Source organism: Pelodiscus sinensis, chromosome 2 (genome assembly GCF_052426305.1).
Source record: "Pelodiscus sinensis isolate ZL-2025 chromosome 2, ASM5242630v1, whole genome shotgun sequence".
In the NCBI taxonomy this organism is placed as follows: domain Eukaryota; kingdom Metazoa; phylum Chordata; order Testudines; family Trionychidae; genus Pelodiscus; species Pelodiscus sinensis.
In genome coordinates this window covers 259,007,040-259,023,346 of record NC_143053.1, presented here as the reverse complement: position 1 = coordinate 259,023,346, position 16,307 = coordinate 259,007,040, and the positions used below count along the sequence as shown (strand labels likewise).

The 16,307-nt window shown below is 72.1% G+C and overlaps 1 protein-coding gene across 2 annotated transcripts in view; it reads right to left on the bottom strand.

Moving 5' to 3' along the window:
* MYO1G (myosin IG) overlaps window positions 1-16,307 on the bottom strand; it is a 69,344-nt gene that overhangs the window by 23,245 nt on the left and 29,792 nt on the right. For both annotated transcript variants that reach the window (XM_089776848.1, XM_075922999.2), the window contains 12 exons: window positions 16,018-16,183; window positions 13,808-13,861; window positions 12,899-12,994; window positions 9,893-10,009; window positions 8,014-8,220; window positions 7,218-7,363; window positions 6,641-6,755; window positions 5,557-5,727; window positions 5,029-5,099; window positions 2,464-2,538; window positions 1,615-1,747; window positions 212-378 (listed from right to left, as the gene is read on the bottom strand). In XM_089776848.1, coding sequence (XP_089632974.1) covers window positions 212-378; window positions 1,615-1,747; window positions 2,464-2,538; window positions 5,029-5,099; window positions 5,557-5,727; window positions 6,641-6,755; window positions 7,218-7,363; window positions 8,014-8,220; window positions 9,893-10,009; window positions 12,899-12,994; window positions 13,808-13,861; window positions 16,018-16,183 — 1,518 coding nt within the window. The remainder of the gene's footprint in view (window positions 1-211; window positions 379-1,614; window positions 1,748-2,463; window positions 2,539-5,028; window positions 5,100-5,556; window positions 5,728-6,640; window positions 6,756-7,217; window positions 7,364-8,013; window positions 8,221-9,892; window positions 10,010-12,898; window positions 12,995-13,807; window positions 13,862-16,017; window positions 16,184-16,307) is intronic.

Here is a 16,307-nt window from a genome sequence, read left to right as displayed (position 1 = left end):
GGGCAGGGCCGGGGGGGACGGGGGCAGAGCCGGGGGGGCCGGGGGCAGGGCCAGGGCAGAGGGGGACGGGGGCAGAGCCGGGGGGACGGGGGCAGAGCTGGGGGGGCCGGGGGCAGGGCCGGGGCAGAGGGGGACGGGGGCAGAGCCGGGGGGACGGGGGCAGGGCCGGGGCAGAGGGGGACGGGGGCAGGGCCGGGGCAGAGGGGGGTACCTGAGCAGGAAGCGGTCGTAGGGCTGCCGGTAGGCGAAGCCGGCCCGGCGCACCCGCACGTTCTCCAGCAGGCCCAGGTATTCCACCTGATGGCGGCAGCGCTCGGCGTCGAAGAGCAGCGGCGACTTCTGGTCGTTGGGCTTGATGCAGCGCACGTAGTACGGCTCCTGGGGAGAGGGGCGCTGAGAGCCCGGCCGGGGCAGGCGTGGGGCCCGCTGGGAGAGCCCCGGGCAGGGGGGGGAGGGTGTGGGGCCCGCTGGGAAGAGCCCTGGGCGGGGGGGGCAGGGCCTGGGGCCCGCTGGGAGAGCCCCGGGCGGGGGGGGGAGGCAGGGCCTGGGGCCCGCTGGGAAAAGCCCTGGGCGGGGGGGCAGGGCCTGGGGCCCGCTGGGAAGAGCCCTGGGCGGGGGGGGCAGGGCCTGGGGCCCGCTGGGAAGAGCCCTGGGCGGGGGGGGGCAGGACCTGGGGCCCGCTGGGAAGAGCCCTGGGCGGGGGGGGGCAGGACCTGGGGCCCGCTGGGAAGAGCCCTGGGCGGGGGGGGCAGGGCCTGGGGCCCGCTGGGAAGAGCCCTGGGCGGGGGGGGCAGGGCCTGGGGCCCGCTGGGAAGAGCCCTGGGCGGGGGGGGCAGGGCCTGGGGCCCGCTGGGAAGAGCCCTGGGCGGGGGGGCAGGGCCTGGGGCCCGCTGGGAAGAGCCCTGGGCGGGGGGGCGCTGCCGGGTGCAGGCAGGGGCCCCAGGGCAGGGGGAAGGGGAAGGGGGGGTCACTGCTTTGGGCTGAGCGACCGGGGAAGGCAGGGAGCGGGGCCGGGGCTGCATTTGGGGCAGGCCAGGCGCTGGGAGGCGGAGGTGCCGGGGGCCCTGGGGAAGGGCAGCTGGGCCCGCACCAGAGCGGGTCTAGGCCCCTCCATGAGGCGCGACAGGGCGAGCGCCCCCCAGCGCGCCCCATGGGCCACCCCCCCCCCTGGCCAGTCTGGTGCTCCAGCACTACCCAGCAGGGGGCAGTGGAGCTCCCACCCCAGGCCCAGCCGCGTGTCACAGGGCGCGTGGCCTCCCTCCCCCCTCCCCTGGGGTCAGAGCCTGGATGCGGGGGCAGGGGGGTGGTGACGAAGCAGGAATTCTCTGTAATATGTGATGAGGCTGCCGCGTGCCTCAGTTTCCCCTATGCCTTGCAACACACAGCGGGTGGCAGGGACCGTGTGCTGTCAGGGCAGGCGGGCAGGCAGGTCGACCGAACCAGGCTGGGCCCTTCAGAAGGGCTGGCCCAGGCGGACCCACAGAGAAGACAATGGAAAAGGCCATCCCAGTGCCATGGACCCAGAGGGAGAGGGGTCCCCACTGACGGGGGGCGGGAATCCAGGCACCGTGGGGCGTCGGGCCACGGGTGAGCGAGGAAGAGCCGTCCGGTTACCTTGGAAGCCAGGTTCTCCACCAGCGCCACCATGGAGTTCTTGAAGAGGGTGGCGGCCGTCAGGGGGCGCTTGGTCACCTCGGTGATGCTCACCTCGCCCTCCGGCCACATGGCCCTCAGGACGGGGTCTGTGCTGGGGAGAGGGGCCAAGGGGAGTGAGGAGCCGGGGAGCCGGAGCTCTCCTCCCCACCCCAACCCCTCCAGCCTCCTGGGCTCCCCGGACCCACAGCAGGGGGCCCTGCTGCCGGGAGAGATGAGGGGCGCAGGGCCCCGAGCCGTACACAGAGACGGAACCGGGCACTGGGCCAGACCCTGGTTCCAGGCGCCCCGGATGCAGCCACGGCGCCGGTCTGGTCGAGCGCAGCCCCGGCTGGCATAGGGGGATGCGCAGGAGCCAGGAGGCCCCTTAAGACTCCCGTCACCCGGGGCAAAATCAACCTCCCACCTGCGGCTCTGTGCGGGGAGGGAACCCAGCCGGGGGTCGGCCCCGGATCCCAACTGTCCCTGGGCTCACAGCCTGCTATCCCTCCCCTCCGCTAGCCGGGGGGACCGGCTCCAGGGCCCCTCCCGCTGGTCACACCCCCCCCCCCCGCTGGTCACACCCCCCCTCCCGCTGGTCACACCCCCCCCCCGCTGGTCACACCCCGCCTGCAGGAGACACGGCAGGGCCCGTCCGCACAGGCAGCCCCTCGCGGGGCGGGATGAGACGCCGGGGTGGGGAGCCACCGTGCCCGTGGAAGCCCCCCCCCCGGCTCTTCCTCCCTCCCTGCCCCGCTGCGGCCGTGCCCGCCCCGCCCCGCCCCCCCGAGGCTCAGCCCCCCCCCCCGCGGCAGCGTCCGGAGCCCTCACCTGTTGTACATCAGCCGCTTGAAGTCTTGGAAGAGGGTGTCCTTGTTCTTGTCGATAAACCCCTCCACCGAGTACCTGCAAGTCAGAGCCAAGGGGCAGGTCACCTCCAGCCCCGGCCTGGGGCAGGCCCTTCGCTCGGCCCACTCAGTCCGGGGCGGCTGCAGCCGGGAGCCCGCAAGAGCAGGCGCCGGGAGGGGAGGAAGGGGCTGGCAGTTTATTGCCCCCACTAAAATGGTTGTGGCACCTTTAAGACTTAAAGGGCCAGTGTCCCTCACAGGTGCATTTTGAAAGGGTGGCACCTGGGCCACCTGATTGCACAGGGAGTGTCCAGTCTCACATCCTGCTGCACTCAGCATCCTGAGCATGCCCCAACCCCACTGGCCCCACTGCGACCCCCATATCCCGGGGTGGGAGGAGGCTACCTGCACCCTAACCCCACTGGCCCCACTGCGACCCCCATATCCCGGGGGTAGAAAGAGGCTACCTGCCCCCTAACCCCACTGGTCCCACTGCGACCCCCATATCCCGGGGTGGGAGGAGGCTGCCTGCCCCCTAACCCCACTGGTCCCCCCATATCCCGGGGGTGGGAGGAGGCTGCCTGCCCCCTAACCCCACTGGTCCCCCCACATCCCCGGGGTGGGAGGAGGCTGCCTGCCCCCTAACCCCACTGGTCCCCCCACATCCCGGGGGTGGGAGGAGGCTGCCTGCTCCCTAACCCCACTGGTCCCCCCACATCCCGGGGTGGGAGGAGGCTGCCTGCTCCCTAACCCCACTGGTCCCCCCACATCCCGGGGTGGGAGGAGGCTGCCTGCTCCCTAACCCCACTGGTCCCCCCACATCCCGGGGGTGGGAGGAGGCTGCCTGCCCCCTAACCCCACTGGTCCCCCCACATCCCGGGGGTGGGAGGAGGCTGCCTGCTCCCTAACCCCACTGGTCCCCCCACATCCCGGGGGTGGGAGGAGGCTGCCCTCGCCCCAGAGCGGAGGCTGACTCTAGCTGCCCGAGGGGAAGCTAGGGGCTCTGTGGGCGGCCAGCTAAGAGTCCGAGAGGACCCTGGCAGCCCTTCCCTCCCCCGACCGAGTCGGTTCCCACATCCTGGGCCGGGCGAGCGACTCGCAGCCAGAGCTCCGGGGGAGAGTCCGAGGGGAAAGGGGGATCCAGTTCTCTTGTGCAGCCTGCCCCAGCCTCCCCCGAGCTGAGGGGTCCAGCCCAGCGCTGGTGAGGGGGGTGAAGCGATGGGCCTCCCCCAGGCCTCTCCCCGGGAGCACACACACAAACCGTACTCAGACATGCACAGCCCAGGTGCACACCAACAACGTGCAATTGCACACTCACACGTGCACAAGCACCCCCCTGTGGGGACGTGCTTGTGCTCAGGTACACACCAACGTGCAACTGCACACTCACAAGCACCACCCTACGGGGCACATAAACATCACCAACGTGCAACTGCACACTCACAAGCACCACCCTACGGGGCACATAAACATCACCAACGTGCAACTGCACACTCGCATGTGCACAAGCACCACCCTGTGGGGACGTGCTTGTGCTCAGGTACATGCCAACGTGCAACTGCACACTCACAAGCACCACCCTACAGGGCACGTAAACATCACCAACGTGCAACTGCACACTCACATGTGCACAAGCACCACCCTGTGGGGACGTGCTTGTGCTCAGGTACACGCCAACGTGCAACTGCACACTCACAAGCACCACCCTACAGGGCACGTAAACATCACCAACGTGCAACTGCACACTCGCATGTGCACAAGCACCACCCTGTGGGGACGTGCTTGTGCTCAGGTACACGCCAACGTGCAACTGCACACTCACAAGCACCACCCTACAGGGCACGTACACATCACCAACGTGCAACTGCACACTCGCACGTGCACAAGCACCACCCCGCGGAGGACACGCTCATTCCCAGGTGCCCAGAGATGCCCAGCCAATCCCGCCCGGCCCTGCGTTCCCACCCCCCTGCCGAACGGCCCGGCTCCTGCGCTTGCTCTGGCGCCGCGGCCGTGGGCTGGACGCCTCTGCCTGACGCAGGATCCCAGCGCAGGTGGCAGGCCTCCCCCGCCCGCCGCAGCCCAGCCGACAGCCGGGAGAGCTCTGAGCACGCAGCCCTGCGGAGGTGGCCGGATGCCAACGCAGCGCTGCAGGGGCCGTGGGGGCAGCCGCCCCCACATGGCTGCGCCAGGAGGCGCCTACGCCCCAGCCGGCTCCTCACACTCAGCTCCCCTTCTAGGGGCTGCCGAGCGCTGTGGGGGAAAGCAGGGAAATGCCAGCAGGGAGCTGGACGCGCCTGCCAGGCCGGGGGGGGATCCCCTGAAAGGACAAGGGGAGCCCCGGGCCGGGGATCTGGGTGTGGCCCGAGAGGCCTTAGGGGAGCCTGGGCAGCATGCAGGGCCCGATCCTGCCCCTTGGCCCGCCCAGCGCAGCCGTCCCCAGGCACCAGGCCTGCAGGGAGCCCCGGCCCCCCTCCGGACAGGGCTCCTACTGGGCAGAGATGCCAAGCCGCCAGGCGGGCCCCTCCTTCGCCCGGGGGGGACTCACGTGACGTTCCCGGCGTAGTGCTTGATGCGGAAATCCCGGCCGAACTCCATGGACTTGTCGGTGGCACAGAGCTGGGGACACAGGGGGGGCTGAGCTGCGGGAGCATGGGGGTCCACTGCCCCCTGGGTCCAGCCCTCTGCTACGTGGGCCCCCCAGCAGCCCCCCTCCCGCCTGCACTCACAGCCAGGGCCAGGCCCATGTTCCGGCAGCCCCCCGGTGCCAGCATGCCCAGCAGGGTGGCCCCCACTCGGTGGAGAGGGACCCCCCTGGCCTCTCCAGCCAGAAGCACTGGGGGCTGCATGGGGAGGGTCTCTGGCTTGGGGGCGCTAAGTGGCTGGGAGGCTAAATTTGCCCCTTCCTGCAGAATCCAAGGGGCATCCCGAGACGGCGCCTCCCTCCCCCCCCAAAGCGCCTCTCCCTTCCTGCAGGACTCGGCCCCCCCCAGGCCTCCGTCTTCCTCCTAGCGGGCAGCCCAGCCCCCCACAAGCCCCCCGCCCCCGGGGCCCTGCTCAGCCCGGACGGCCTCACCTTGCGGCTGGCGTAGTGGGGGTGCTTGGCCAGCTTGGTGTTCATGGACTCCAGGAACATGGCGTCGGTGACCCGGCCCCCCGTCAGGCAGGCCTCGTCCAGGATGGAGATGATGCCCTTGTGCGGCTGCTCCACCAGGTCCACGATGATCTGGTTGTTGAAGTACTCGATCTGGGGGTGGGGCAGGGGTCACGCGGGGCCCGGAGCCTGCCCAGGGGCCCGCCATGCGCGGCAGAGCCGCCGAGCCAGGCGTGGCAGGAGCCTCCGGGTCCCCCGGACTCGACGGCCTTGGCTGGGAGCCCTGGGAGGCAGGTGGGAGCGACTCTGTGGCTGGAGCAGAGCCCCCCGGACCCAGCACGCCCTACGCTGCCCTGTCGCACGGGGCCCTTGCACGCCCTTACGCTGCCCTGTCGCACGGGGCCCTTGCATGCCCTTACGCTGCCCTGTCGCACGGGGCCCTGGCACCCCTTACCCTGCCCTGTCGCACGGGGACCCGGCACCCCTTACCCTGCCCTGTCGCACGGGGCCCTGGCACCCCTTACCCTGCCCTGTCGCACGGGGCCCCAGCACCCCCTTACCCTGCCCTGTCGCACGGGGCCCCGGCACCCCCTTACCCTGCCCTGTCGCACGGGGCCCTGGCACCCCCTTACCCTGCCCTGTCGCACGGGGCCCCGGCACCCCTTACCCTGCCCTGTCGCACGGGGCCCTGGCACCCCCTTACCCTGCCCTGTCGCACGGGGCCCTGGCACCCCTTACCCTGCCCTGTTGCACTGGGCCCTGGCACGCCCTTACCCTGCCCTGTCGCACTGGGCCCTGGCACCCCCTTACCCTGCCCTGTCGCACGGGGCCCTGGCACCCCCTTACCCTGCCCTGTCGCACGGGGCCCCGGCACCCCTTACCCTGCCCTGTCGCACGGGGACCCGGCACCCCCTTACCCTGCCCTGTCGCACGGGGCCCCGGCACCCCTTACCCTGCCCTGTCGCACTGGGCCCTGGCACCCCCTTGCCCTGCCCTGTCGCACGGGGACCTGGCACCCCCTCACTGCCCTCTGGGCAGGTGCCCCCCACGGGGCTTGGGCACTCACGTGCTGCCATTCGATGCCCTCCCGCTGATACTCCTCCTGCTCCTGCCTCAGGATCAGCTCGATGAACAGCTGCTGCAGCTTCTCGTTGCAGTAATTGATGCAGAACTGCTCGAAGCTGCAAACAGCCAAGCGCACGGGTCTCGGGGGCTGCCTCCGGGGGGCTGGGGTCTCCCTTCCCCGGCCCCCGACACAGCCCCCCCGTCTCAGAACGCCCTGGGCTCCTGGGCCAGGCAGGGTCCCTTGCCAAGGAGGGGTTCAGTTCAGGGCCCGCATGGCAGGGGCCTCCCCCGACTTTCCCCCATGCGGCGCACACAGCTCGGGGCAGGGTCCCTGACGCTCTGTACTGGGTCTGGGAGCCGCTGCTGGATGGAGGGACCAGGCGGCAGGGAGCCGCCGTCCAGCCCCACCGATCATCCTGCCCGTCCCTCTCCTTCTCGCCCGCCCCCTTGCCCCCTGGCACAATAGCTGGGACCCACCGGGCACCACTCCTCGCCCGCTCCCTCCCGCCCCAGGGCTGGGCGCTGGGAATCAGCCCCCCCCGGCCCCGGTGCATGCTGGGCAGCCGGCGGGGCCCGACCTGTTGCTGTGGAAGATCTCGAAGCCGTAGATGTCCAGCACGGCGATGACGGTGTTCTTGCCGTGCAGCCGGGCGTCGTAGTTCTTCACCTCGATGACGCTGTTGATACGCCCCACGATCCAGCCGAACAGCCGCTCGTAGATGGCCTGGGGGGGCAGGCGCCGTGAGGCAGCCGGCTGCCCCCCCGTGGCTGGGGATGGGGCGGAGCCTGCACGCCTTCCGCTGGGCGTGGGGCGCGGCCCCCCGGGGATCAGGCAGGTGGGACAGGTGGGGCCGGCTCACTCCTGCCCCCTGCTGGAGGCAATTACCGCCGGGCGGCTCTGCTGCCCTCTGGTGGCTGCTGCCGGTAGACGCCGTCACCCCCGAGCAGGAGGGAGGAGCCTTTCGGCACAGGGGCGTGGCGGGTTGGCGGGTGGGATCCCCGTGGCCACCCTGGTGCCGATCAAGGGTCACGGCCACGGAGCAGCTGACCCATGGAGGGGTCCCGCCCAGCCGCCCGCACTCCCTAGCCACACTCCCTCCCGCAGGGGGTCAGAACAGCCCAGCTCCAGGCTGGGGGGCCCGCTGCTGCCCCCAGTCCCCACCTGCCCAGGGGAGCCCGATCCCTAGCCAAGGACCTCCGCCCGCCTGGCGGCTTTCAGCTCTCCGCAGCCTGGGGCGTCGGCACTGGGGCTCCCCTGGGCCTGGAGGCCAGCCGGGCCCCAAGCGGGCAGTGGCAGGGGAATGGTGGGGCCTCGGGGGAGGGACAGGAGGACGCAGGTCACAGGGGGGCGCAGCAGGGCCCAGCCCCCTTTACCTTGGCGCAGGCGTCCCTGGCGTAGCTGGCTTCCTTGGCGCCGTGCCCCTTCTCGATGAGCTCCCCCCCGCCCGCGGCCACCGTGCGGTACAGCAGGGCTCTCAGCAGGCTCTCTGGCGGGGTGGAGGTCAGCTCGGCCAGGTGGGACACCAGCTCCCCGTTCTCTATCTCCACGGCGTCCCCCTCGGCCACGAAGCTCACGTTGCCCTGGAAATCCACCCGCAGAGACCCCGTCAGCCGGGAGAGGGCCCCGGCTTCCCCCCGGCCGCTGCCCCGCGCCTCGGATGTTCAGGGAGACGCCAGGCACGTGACCCTACAAGGTCTCCACACCCTGAGCGGGCGCGGAAAGCACGTGCCCCGCACGAGGGCTCACAATGCACAGACGTGCGATGCACACGCATAGACCTGGGGCCTGGAAATAGGGCTGTGTGGGGCTATGGAGTGTGTGCAGCCCACTGACACAGGGGAGTTTGTCCCAGACCATACAGCAGAATGGCACCCGCCGCTTTGGGGATCGGCGAGCATCACATCCCTCTCTCGCCTGGGGAAACCGAGGCTGGGAGAGGCGCCGTGCCGAGCCCCTGCCACACAGGAAGCCCGAGGCAGTGCTAAGAATGAAATCTTGCCCCTCCGGCAGCCAGTCCTGAGTGTTACCTGCCAGACCAGGCCTCGGCCAGCACATCTGGGCTGCCCACATATGTCCTGCCACGTCCCGGGACACGGAACATGCTGGCACAGCTGGCCTGGCTACCAGGCAGCCGCTGGAGGAGACTCAGAGCGAAGGGCATCAGGCTGGTAACTTGACATGGCACGGCCCCCACTGGCACCCCCCAAACTGCCCCTGCCCCTGCTCTGCCACGGCCCCCACCGACAGCCCCCAAACTGAACCTCCCCCTGCTCTGCCCCAGCCCCCACCGACACCCCCCAAACTGAACCTCCCCCTGCTCTGCCACGGCCCCCACCGACACCCCCCAAACTGAACCTCCCCCTGCTCTGCCACGGCCCCCACCAGCACCCCCCAAACTGACCCTGCCCCTGCTCTGCCCCCACCTCCCCCTGCTCTGCCACGGCCCCACCAGCACCCCCCAAACTGAACCTCCCCCTGCTCTGCCACGGCCCCCACCAGCACCCCCCAAACTGAACCTCCCCCTGCTCTGCCACGGCCTGCCACGGCCCCCACCGGCACCCCCCAAACTGAACCTCCCCCTGCTCTGCCACGGCCCCCACCCCCCCAGCCACCCCCCAAACTGAACCTCCCCTGCTCTGCCACGGCCCCCACCAGCACCCCCCAAACTGAACCTCCCCTGCTCTGCCACGGCCCCCACCGGCACCCCCCAAACTGAACCTCCCCCTGCTCTGCCACGGCCCCCACCGGCACCCCCCAAACTGAACCTCCCCCTGCTCTGCCACGGCCCCCACCGGCACCCCCCAAACTGAACCTCCCCCTGCTCTGCCACGGCCCCCACCAGCACCCCCCAAACTGAACCCTCCCCTGCTCTGCCACGGCCCCCACCGGCACCCCCCAAACTGAACCTCCCCCTGCTCTGCCACGGCCCCCACCACCACCCCCCAAACTGACCCCTCCCCCTGCTCAGCCACGGCCCCCACCGGCACCCCCCAAACTGAACCCTCCCCCTGCTCAGCCATAGCTCCCTCCAGGACCCCCCAAACTGACCCCCTCCCTCTCTGCCACGGCCCCCACCGGCACCCCCCAAACTGACCCTCCCCCCTCCGCCAAGTCCTCGTCCTGACCCAGGGGCCCTGTGACCACCTGCAGGCCTGCACACAGGTGCTTGCAGCGGCAGTGCTGGCTGCGGGGCGGGGCCCCAGTGACCCGGACTTGGGGAGGCCCCCGTCCCCCGGCCAGGCCCTCGCTCACCAGGTGTAAGATGGCGGCCAGGGTCTTGTAGACCGAGTCGATCTCCTCCGGGCTGAAGCCGATCACCGACATGGCGTCTGCCACGGCCTTGGCGTTGGCCCGGTCGCTGCCCAGGAGCTGGGAGAGCGGGGAGAGCGGGGAGAGTGGGCAGAGCGGGGAGAGCGGGGAGAGCGTGAGCGGGCCCCGCCCTGGAGTCCACCCTGCGCCCGCCGGGCGAGCATCCTGCGCCCACAGCCCGGGCCTGCGCCCGCCCCTGCCCCGGCGGGACCGTCCCTGCCCTGGGAGGGCTCAGCCGCCTTGGCACGCGCCGCCAGCCCCCGGTGCCCACAGGCCGAGCTCCCTCGCGCCCATCCCCGCGGCGTCTGGCCGGGCAGGGCGAAGCGCGGCAGCCACTGCCTGGCACCACGGCCCCCCCCAGCCAGGTGCAGAAAGCGCCTCTGGTGGGCCGACGGGCGCCCGCGGACGTGCCTGGCCCCCATTCAGCGCAGGGGCTGCAAGAACTGAGAGCGGTGTCTCCCCCCGCCGTGCGGCACGCACCCCAGCCCGGGCCCCGCGCAGGGACCGGGGCTGGCCCCACGGCGGGGGCCCAGAGAGCCCTGGCGCGAACTGCGCGGGTGCGTACGCTGAGCGGAACGGGACGTGTGTTTGGCCCCAGAGCGCCCGGCCCCGCCAGCGCCCCACAGAGACCCAGGGCTCGCCAGCTCCCCGCCCTGCCCCCCGGAGACCCAGGGCTCGCCAGCTCCCCGCCCTGCCCCCCGGCCCCGCCAGCGCCCCACGGAGACCCAGGGCTCGCCAGCTCCCCGCCCTGCCCCCCGGCCCCGCCAGCGCCCCACGGAGACCCAGGGCTCGCCAGCTCCCCGCCCTGCCCCCCGGCCCCGCCAGCGCCCCACGGAGACCCAGGGCTCGCCAGCTCCTCGCCCTGCCCCCCGGCCCCGCCAGCGCCCCACGGAGACCCAGGGCTCGCCAGCTCCCCGCCCTGCCCCCCGGCCCCGCCAGCGCCCCGCGGAGACCCAGGGCTCGCCAGCTCCCCGCCCTGCCCCCCGGCCCCGCCAGCGCCCCACGGAGACCCAGGGCTCGCCAGCTCCCCGCCCTGCCCCCCAGAGACCCAGGGCTCGCCAGCTCCCCGCCCTGCCCCCCAGCCCCACCAGCGCCCCACGGAGACCCAGGGCTCGCCAGCTCCTCGCCCTGCCCCCCGGCCCCGCCAGCGCCCCACGGAGACCCAGGGCTCGCCAGCTCCCCGCCCTGCCCCCCAGAGACCCAGGGCTCGCCAGCTCCCCGCCCTGCCCCCCAGCCCCGCCAGCGCCCCACGGAGACCCAGGGCTCGCCAGCTCCCCGCCCTGCCCCCCAGCCCCGCCAGCACCCCACGGAGACCCAGGGCTCGCCAGCTCCCCGCCCTGCCCCACGGAGACCCAGGGCTCGCCAGCTCCCCGCCCTGCCCCCCGGAGACCCAGGGCTCGCCAGCTCCCCGCCCTGCCCCCCAGCCCCACCAGCGCCCCACGGAGACCCAGGGCTCGCCAGCTCCCCGCCCTGCCCCCCGGAGACCCAGGGCTCGCCAGCTCCCCGCCCTGCCCCCCGGCCCCGCCAGCGCCCCACGGAGACCCAGGGCTCGCCAGCTCCCCGCCCTGCCCCCCAGCCCCACCAGCGCCCCACGGAGACCCAGGGCTCGCCAGCTCCCCGCCCTGCCCCCCGGCTCCGCCAGCGCCCCACGGAGACCCAGGGCTTGCCAGCTCCCCGCCCTGCCCCCCGGCCCCGCCAGCGCCCCACGGAGACCCAGGGCTCGCCAGCTCCCCGCCCTGCCTCCCGGCCCCGCCAGCGCCCCCCAGAGACCCAGGGCTCGCCAGCTCCTCGCCCTGCCCCCCGGCCCCGCCAGCGCCCCGCGGAGACCCAGGGCTCGCCAGCTCCCTGCCCTGCCCCCCATCCCCGCCAGCGCCCCACGGAGACCCAGGGCTCGCCAGCTCCCCGCCCTGCCCCCCGGCCCCGCCAGCGCCCCATGGAGACCAGGGCTCGCCAGCTCCCCGCCCTGCCCCCCGGCCCCGCCAGCGCACCGCAGAGACCCAGGGCTCGCCAGCTCCCCGCCCTGCCCCCCGGCCCCGCCAGCGCCCTGTGGAGACCCAGGGCTCGCCAGCTCCCCGCCCTGCCCCCCGGCCCCGCCAGCGCACCGCAGAGACCCAGGGCTCGCCAGCTCCCCGCCCTGCCCCCCGGCCCCGCCAGCGCACCGCAGAGACCCAGGGCTCGCCAGCTCCCCGCCCTGCCCCCCAGAGACCCAGGGCTCGCCAGCTCCCCGCCCTGCCCCCCGGCCCCGCCAGCGCCCCGTGGAGACCCAGGGCTCGCCAGCTCCCCGCCCTGCCCCCCGGCCCCACCAGCACCCTGTGGAGACCCAGGGCTCGCCAGCTCCCTGCCCTGCCCCCCAGCCCCGCCAGAGCCCCACGGAGACCCAGGGCTCGCCAGCTCCCCGCCCTGCCCCCCGGCCCCGCCAGCACCCCGTGGAGACCCAGGGCTCGCCAGCTCCCTGCCCTGCCCCCCAGCCCCGCCAGCACCCCGCGGAGACCCAGGGCTCGCCAGCTCCCCGCCCTGCCCCCCGGCCCCGCCAGCGCCCCGTGGAGACCCAGGGCTCACCAGCTCCCCATCCTGCCCCGCGGAGACCCAGGGTTCGCCAGCTCCCTGTCCTGTCCCCCGGCTCCGCCAGCGCCCCACGGAGACCCAGGGCTTGCCAGCTCCCCGTCCTGCCCCCCGGCGGCGCGCTGGAGGGGTGAGCTGCCTTCCCCACCCCGGTGCACGGGAAGATCCGCGCTCCCCTGGCCCCATTTCCAAGTGACTATTGATGTGGGGGGCCCAACTCCGGACCCTGAGAGGGGCTGATTCTTGCGGAGAAGGGGGGCTCAGTGCTTTGCCCAAACCAGGCAGGGGCTCTGGCTCGTGGCCAGGCCATGGTCCCCCTGGTCACCAGTGGCTTGGCAACCCGGAGGAGCCTGGCACGGCCCCCCCTTGCGTGGAGCTGGCACTCACGTTGTTGCTGGTGCCCTCTCTGGTGAAGCGGTAGGCGGCAGGGTCTCTGCAGAGATGCAGGGAGGCCAGCTGAGCGTCCGAGGCCCCCAGAAGCAGCTGTGGGGGAGAGACGGGATGGGACCCCCTTGTACTGGGCATGCGGCCTGGCACCCCCTGTGCCATGGCTGGAGACTGGGGAGCTCACCCAGCAGAGCCCGGGCAGACGGGGGTCCTGGGGAAGGGGTCGGGAGTGGGGGGCAGCCGGCAGTGGCTGGGCCCTGTCCTTGGGGTGGCTGAGAGCCCAGGGCAGTGGGCGCCGGAGGGAGTGAGGCTCGAAAAGGCGCCGGAGCTCACTTCCCTGCACCTCTGAGTCCCCAGCCTGCAGTTCCCCGCCAGGGCCGGCGCGCTCCTAGAGTTGCCAGATACCTTCCCAAAAAATCCCGAACAGGCAGGGAAAAATTGGTTGAGCAGAAAAAAAGGGAGACCAGACTTGTTAAGCGAAAAAAAAAAAAAAAAAAGAGGTCGCTGTGCCTTTAAATTCCCGCGCTCCTCGCTCCCCCGCCCTCGCAAACGCCGCTGGACGTTTCCCATGTCCGGTATTCTCTGCTTCTTTTACCGGGCGGAAACCAGACCCCTGGCAACCCTGCGCGCTCTGAGTCAGGGCCGTGCAGCAGCAGCGGGAGCCACAGGGGCATGGCCGGCACGTCCCCGCTGTGCCCGATCCCCGGGGGCGCGGGACCCCCAGCCAGGGCCCTGAGCACCAACCAGGGGCCCCATGGGTAAGTCCGGTGCCTGCCGGGCCAGACGGCGGGAAGCCCACAGGAGGCACCCCGGGGGCTGGCGGCGAGGGACACACGAACCCCCCTTCCTCCCCGCTCGTCCCCAGAGCAGCCGCCTCCGGGGAGCCCGCCCCAGGCCTGCCCAGCTCACCTGGTAGAAGGAGTGGAAGTTCCTCTCGCCCGGCTGCTGCTTGAGGATGCGAGACTGCAAGGAAAAGCGGAGGGAGTCAGTGCGGGGGTGGGGGTGGGGGTGTCTGGCAGCCCCAGGCCGGCCCACCCAGCGCCATGGCTGCGGTGCCCAGCCCCACGCCGCTCCGCGGCCCGCTCTGCTCCAGGCACAGACAGCGGGCGGGCGAGACCGGAGGAACGCCACCCGGTCCCTGAAGGCGGGCAGCACCCCAGAGCGCAGGCAGCCGGCCGATCCTCCCTTGGGCCTCAGGGAGCCCCCCCCCCCCGCTTTGAGAGTCGGTGCCTTGCACAGCGGTGTGGCCGCCGGCCTGGCCTTCTGGGGGGCACAGCCCAGGTCCTGCCCCCGGGCACCCTTCGAGAGCCTGGCCTCTTTGAAAGGGCAGAGGGGCGAACTCCAGTGTCCTGAGGAAAAGGCCGGAGGTGGCACAGCCGGTCTGCCTGAGCGCCCACAACGGCCGGCCGCCTCCACTGAGGGGTGCGCCAGGAAACCGCCGCCGCCTCGCCCCCCAGAGGTGGCCGCATCCTGGCCAGGGGAGGCGATTTCAGTCTGCACTTTGGGGCCCATGGGGTGCAGAGATGCAGGGCAGGCCTGGGAGAGCGGACCAGGCCAGCGCCGGTCACCGGGAGCAGCGGAAGGACCAAGCAGGAGCCCTGGAAGGGGTCCAGGGTCCCCCCCGCCGAGGGCGCGTCTTTCCTTAGGGGCTCTCCCAGCGCTTCGCAGAGGCAGGGCAGTGGCCTCGTGTCCAGCAAGGGAAGCGGGCCTGGAGATGAGCAGGTCACACAGCGCGCCAGCGCCCGTGTCCTAACCCCCCGCCCTAACCACTAGCCCACGCTCTCTCCCCTCGCAGTGCCGCACGACCCCACTGCACAGGAGCGGCAGGGCGCCGTGAGCCTCCGTCCGTTGGATGCCGAGGAGGCGAGGCTGTTGGGACTGGCATGTGGGTCCCAAAGGCCTCTCCCTGGCCCCCGCAGGCGGCAGGCTCCGGCCAGACACCCCTCTCTTCCCTTCTCTCCCTCCGGCTGAGACCCCCCGAGCCGTTCCCAGCCAGGGCTGCGCAGGGAAGGGGCCGGCCGCCCGGTGGCGGGAGCTGACACGCCGGCGTTTCCAGGGTCTCTTGGAGCCGGCCCAGGCCAGGTGGGCGCAGCTCAGAGAGGGCCCCCGGGACGGAGCCGAACTAGGCAGGGTCGTGTGTGGCGGAGCCGGGCTCCTGCTCCCCTTCAAATCCAGGCCGGGGGGGGAGCCGCTTGCTCAGGGTGCGCGGAGGGACCAGGGAGGGACTCGTGTTCCTGGGGCCTGGCCCCGCCAGCTCGGAAACCAGCTCTGAACGGCCCTGTTCCCCAAGCCTGGATCTGCGGCTCCGTCCCCCACCAGGTGAAGGGGGCCTGGCCCCAGGCTCTACGTGCAGCGGCGGAACCAGGAGCGGCAGGGAAAGGCCGTCGCGTGGCCACCAGCTGAAACTGCCCTAAGGCCTGGCAACGAGGGCCCGTTTCCGACGGGAAGCGTAATTCCCCGGGGCCACGACGGATCCGTCCTTCCTGACGCGCCAGGCCAGGCCCGAAGCAGGGCCGTGAACCGGGGTTTCATTACGGAACGGGCCAGCGCTGACAGTGCCATGGTCACACCCGGGGCGGCCGTCGGCTCCTTGGGAGCCGGTGCACACAGGGAGCCGGCTTTTAAGCCAGATCTCCGCGCGTACCAGCTCCCGCCTCCCTCCGGCCTCGGATCCAGAGGCAGCAGCGTGGGGGGGAGGGGGACTGGCTTTTAAGCTGGCTGCCCATGCAGACTGGGAGCCTGCGTGTAACCGTGAACGTTAACCGACGAGCCCAGGATCACGATGGCCCCGTCTGGCTCAGGGACCCAGGACACTGAGCAGTCGGGCGTCCGCACGCTGCCGGCTTTGAGGAGCGGCCGACTCCTGCGTCCCCTTCCGCGCCGGGTGAAGAGGAAAGGGGCTGCCGGAGACCAGCTCTGTCCAGCCCCTGGTGACAACGCCTCTCCCAGCAGGGAGGAGGGGATCAAGGCTCGTATCCCGCTCGGGGGCTCGGCCTTACTGCAAACTTTCCAAAGCCTCGGCCAGGCCCCGAGCGGCCCGCGAGCCAGCTGGACGCTAAGGCCCAGGGTGCTGCCACGCACCTCCCGCCCCCTCCAGCTGCCCTGCCCCCCGGCCGTACCTTCTCCAGGAGGTAGTTGTTGATGTGCCCGCCGGTGGGGTCCCCCTTGAAGTCGAAGTCGATGTCCATGTACTTGCCGAAGCGGCTGGAGTTGTCGTTGCGGTTGGTCTTGGCGTTGCCGAAGGCCTCCAGGACGCAGTTGGACTTCAGCAGCACGTCCTTCACCCTGGCCGGGCGGGGAGCAGCAGAGGGACGGTTACGGTGGGGGCGGGGGGGAAGGCCATGTTACCCCCGGACTCGGGATGGGCATGTCCTTAGGCTTGCCCCCAGGACGATGCTTAGCACCTGCC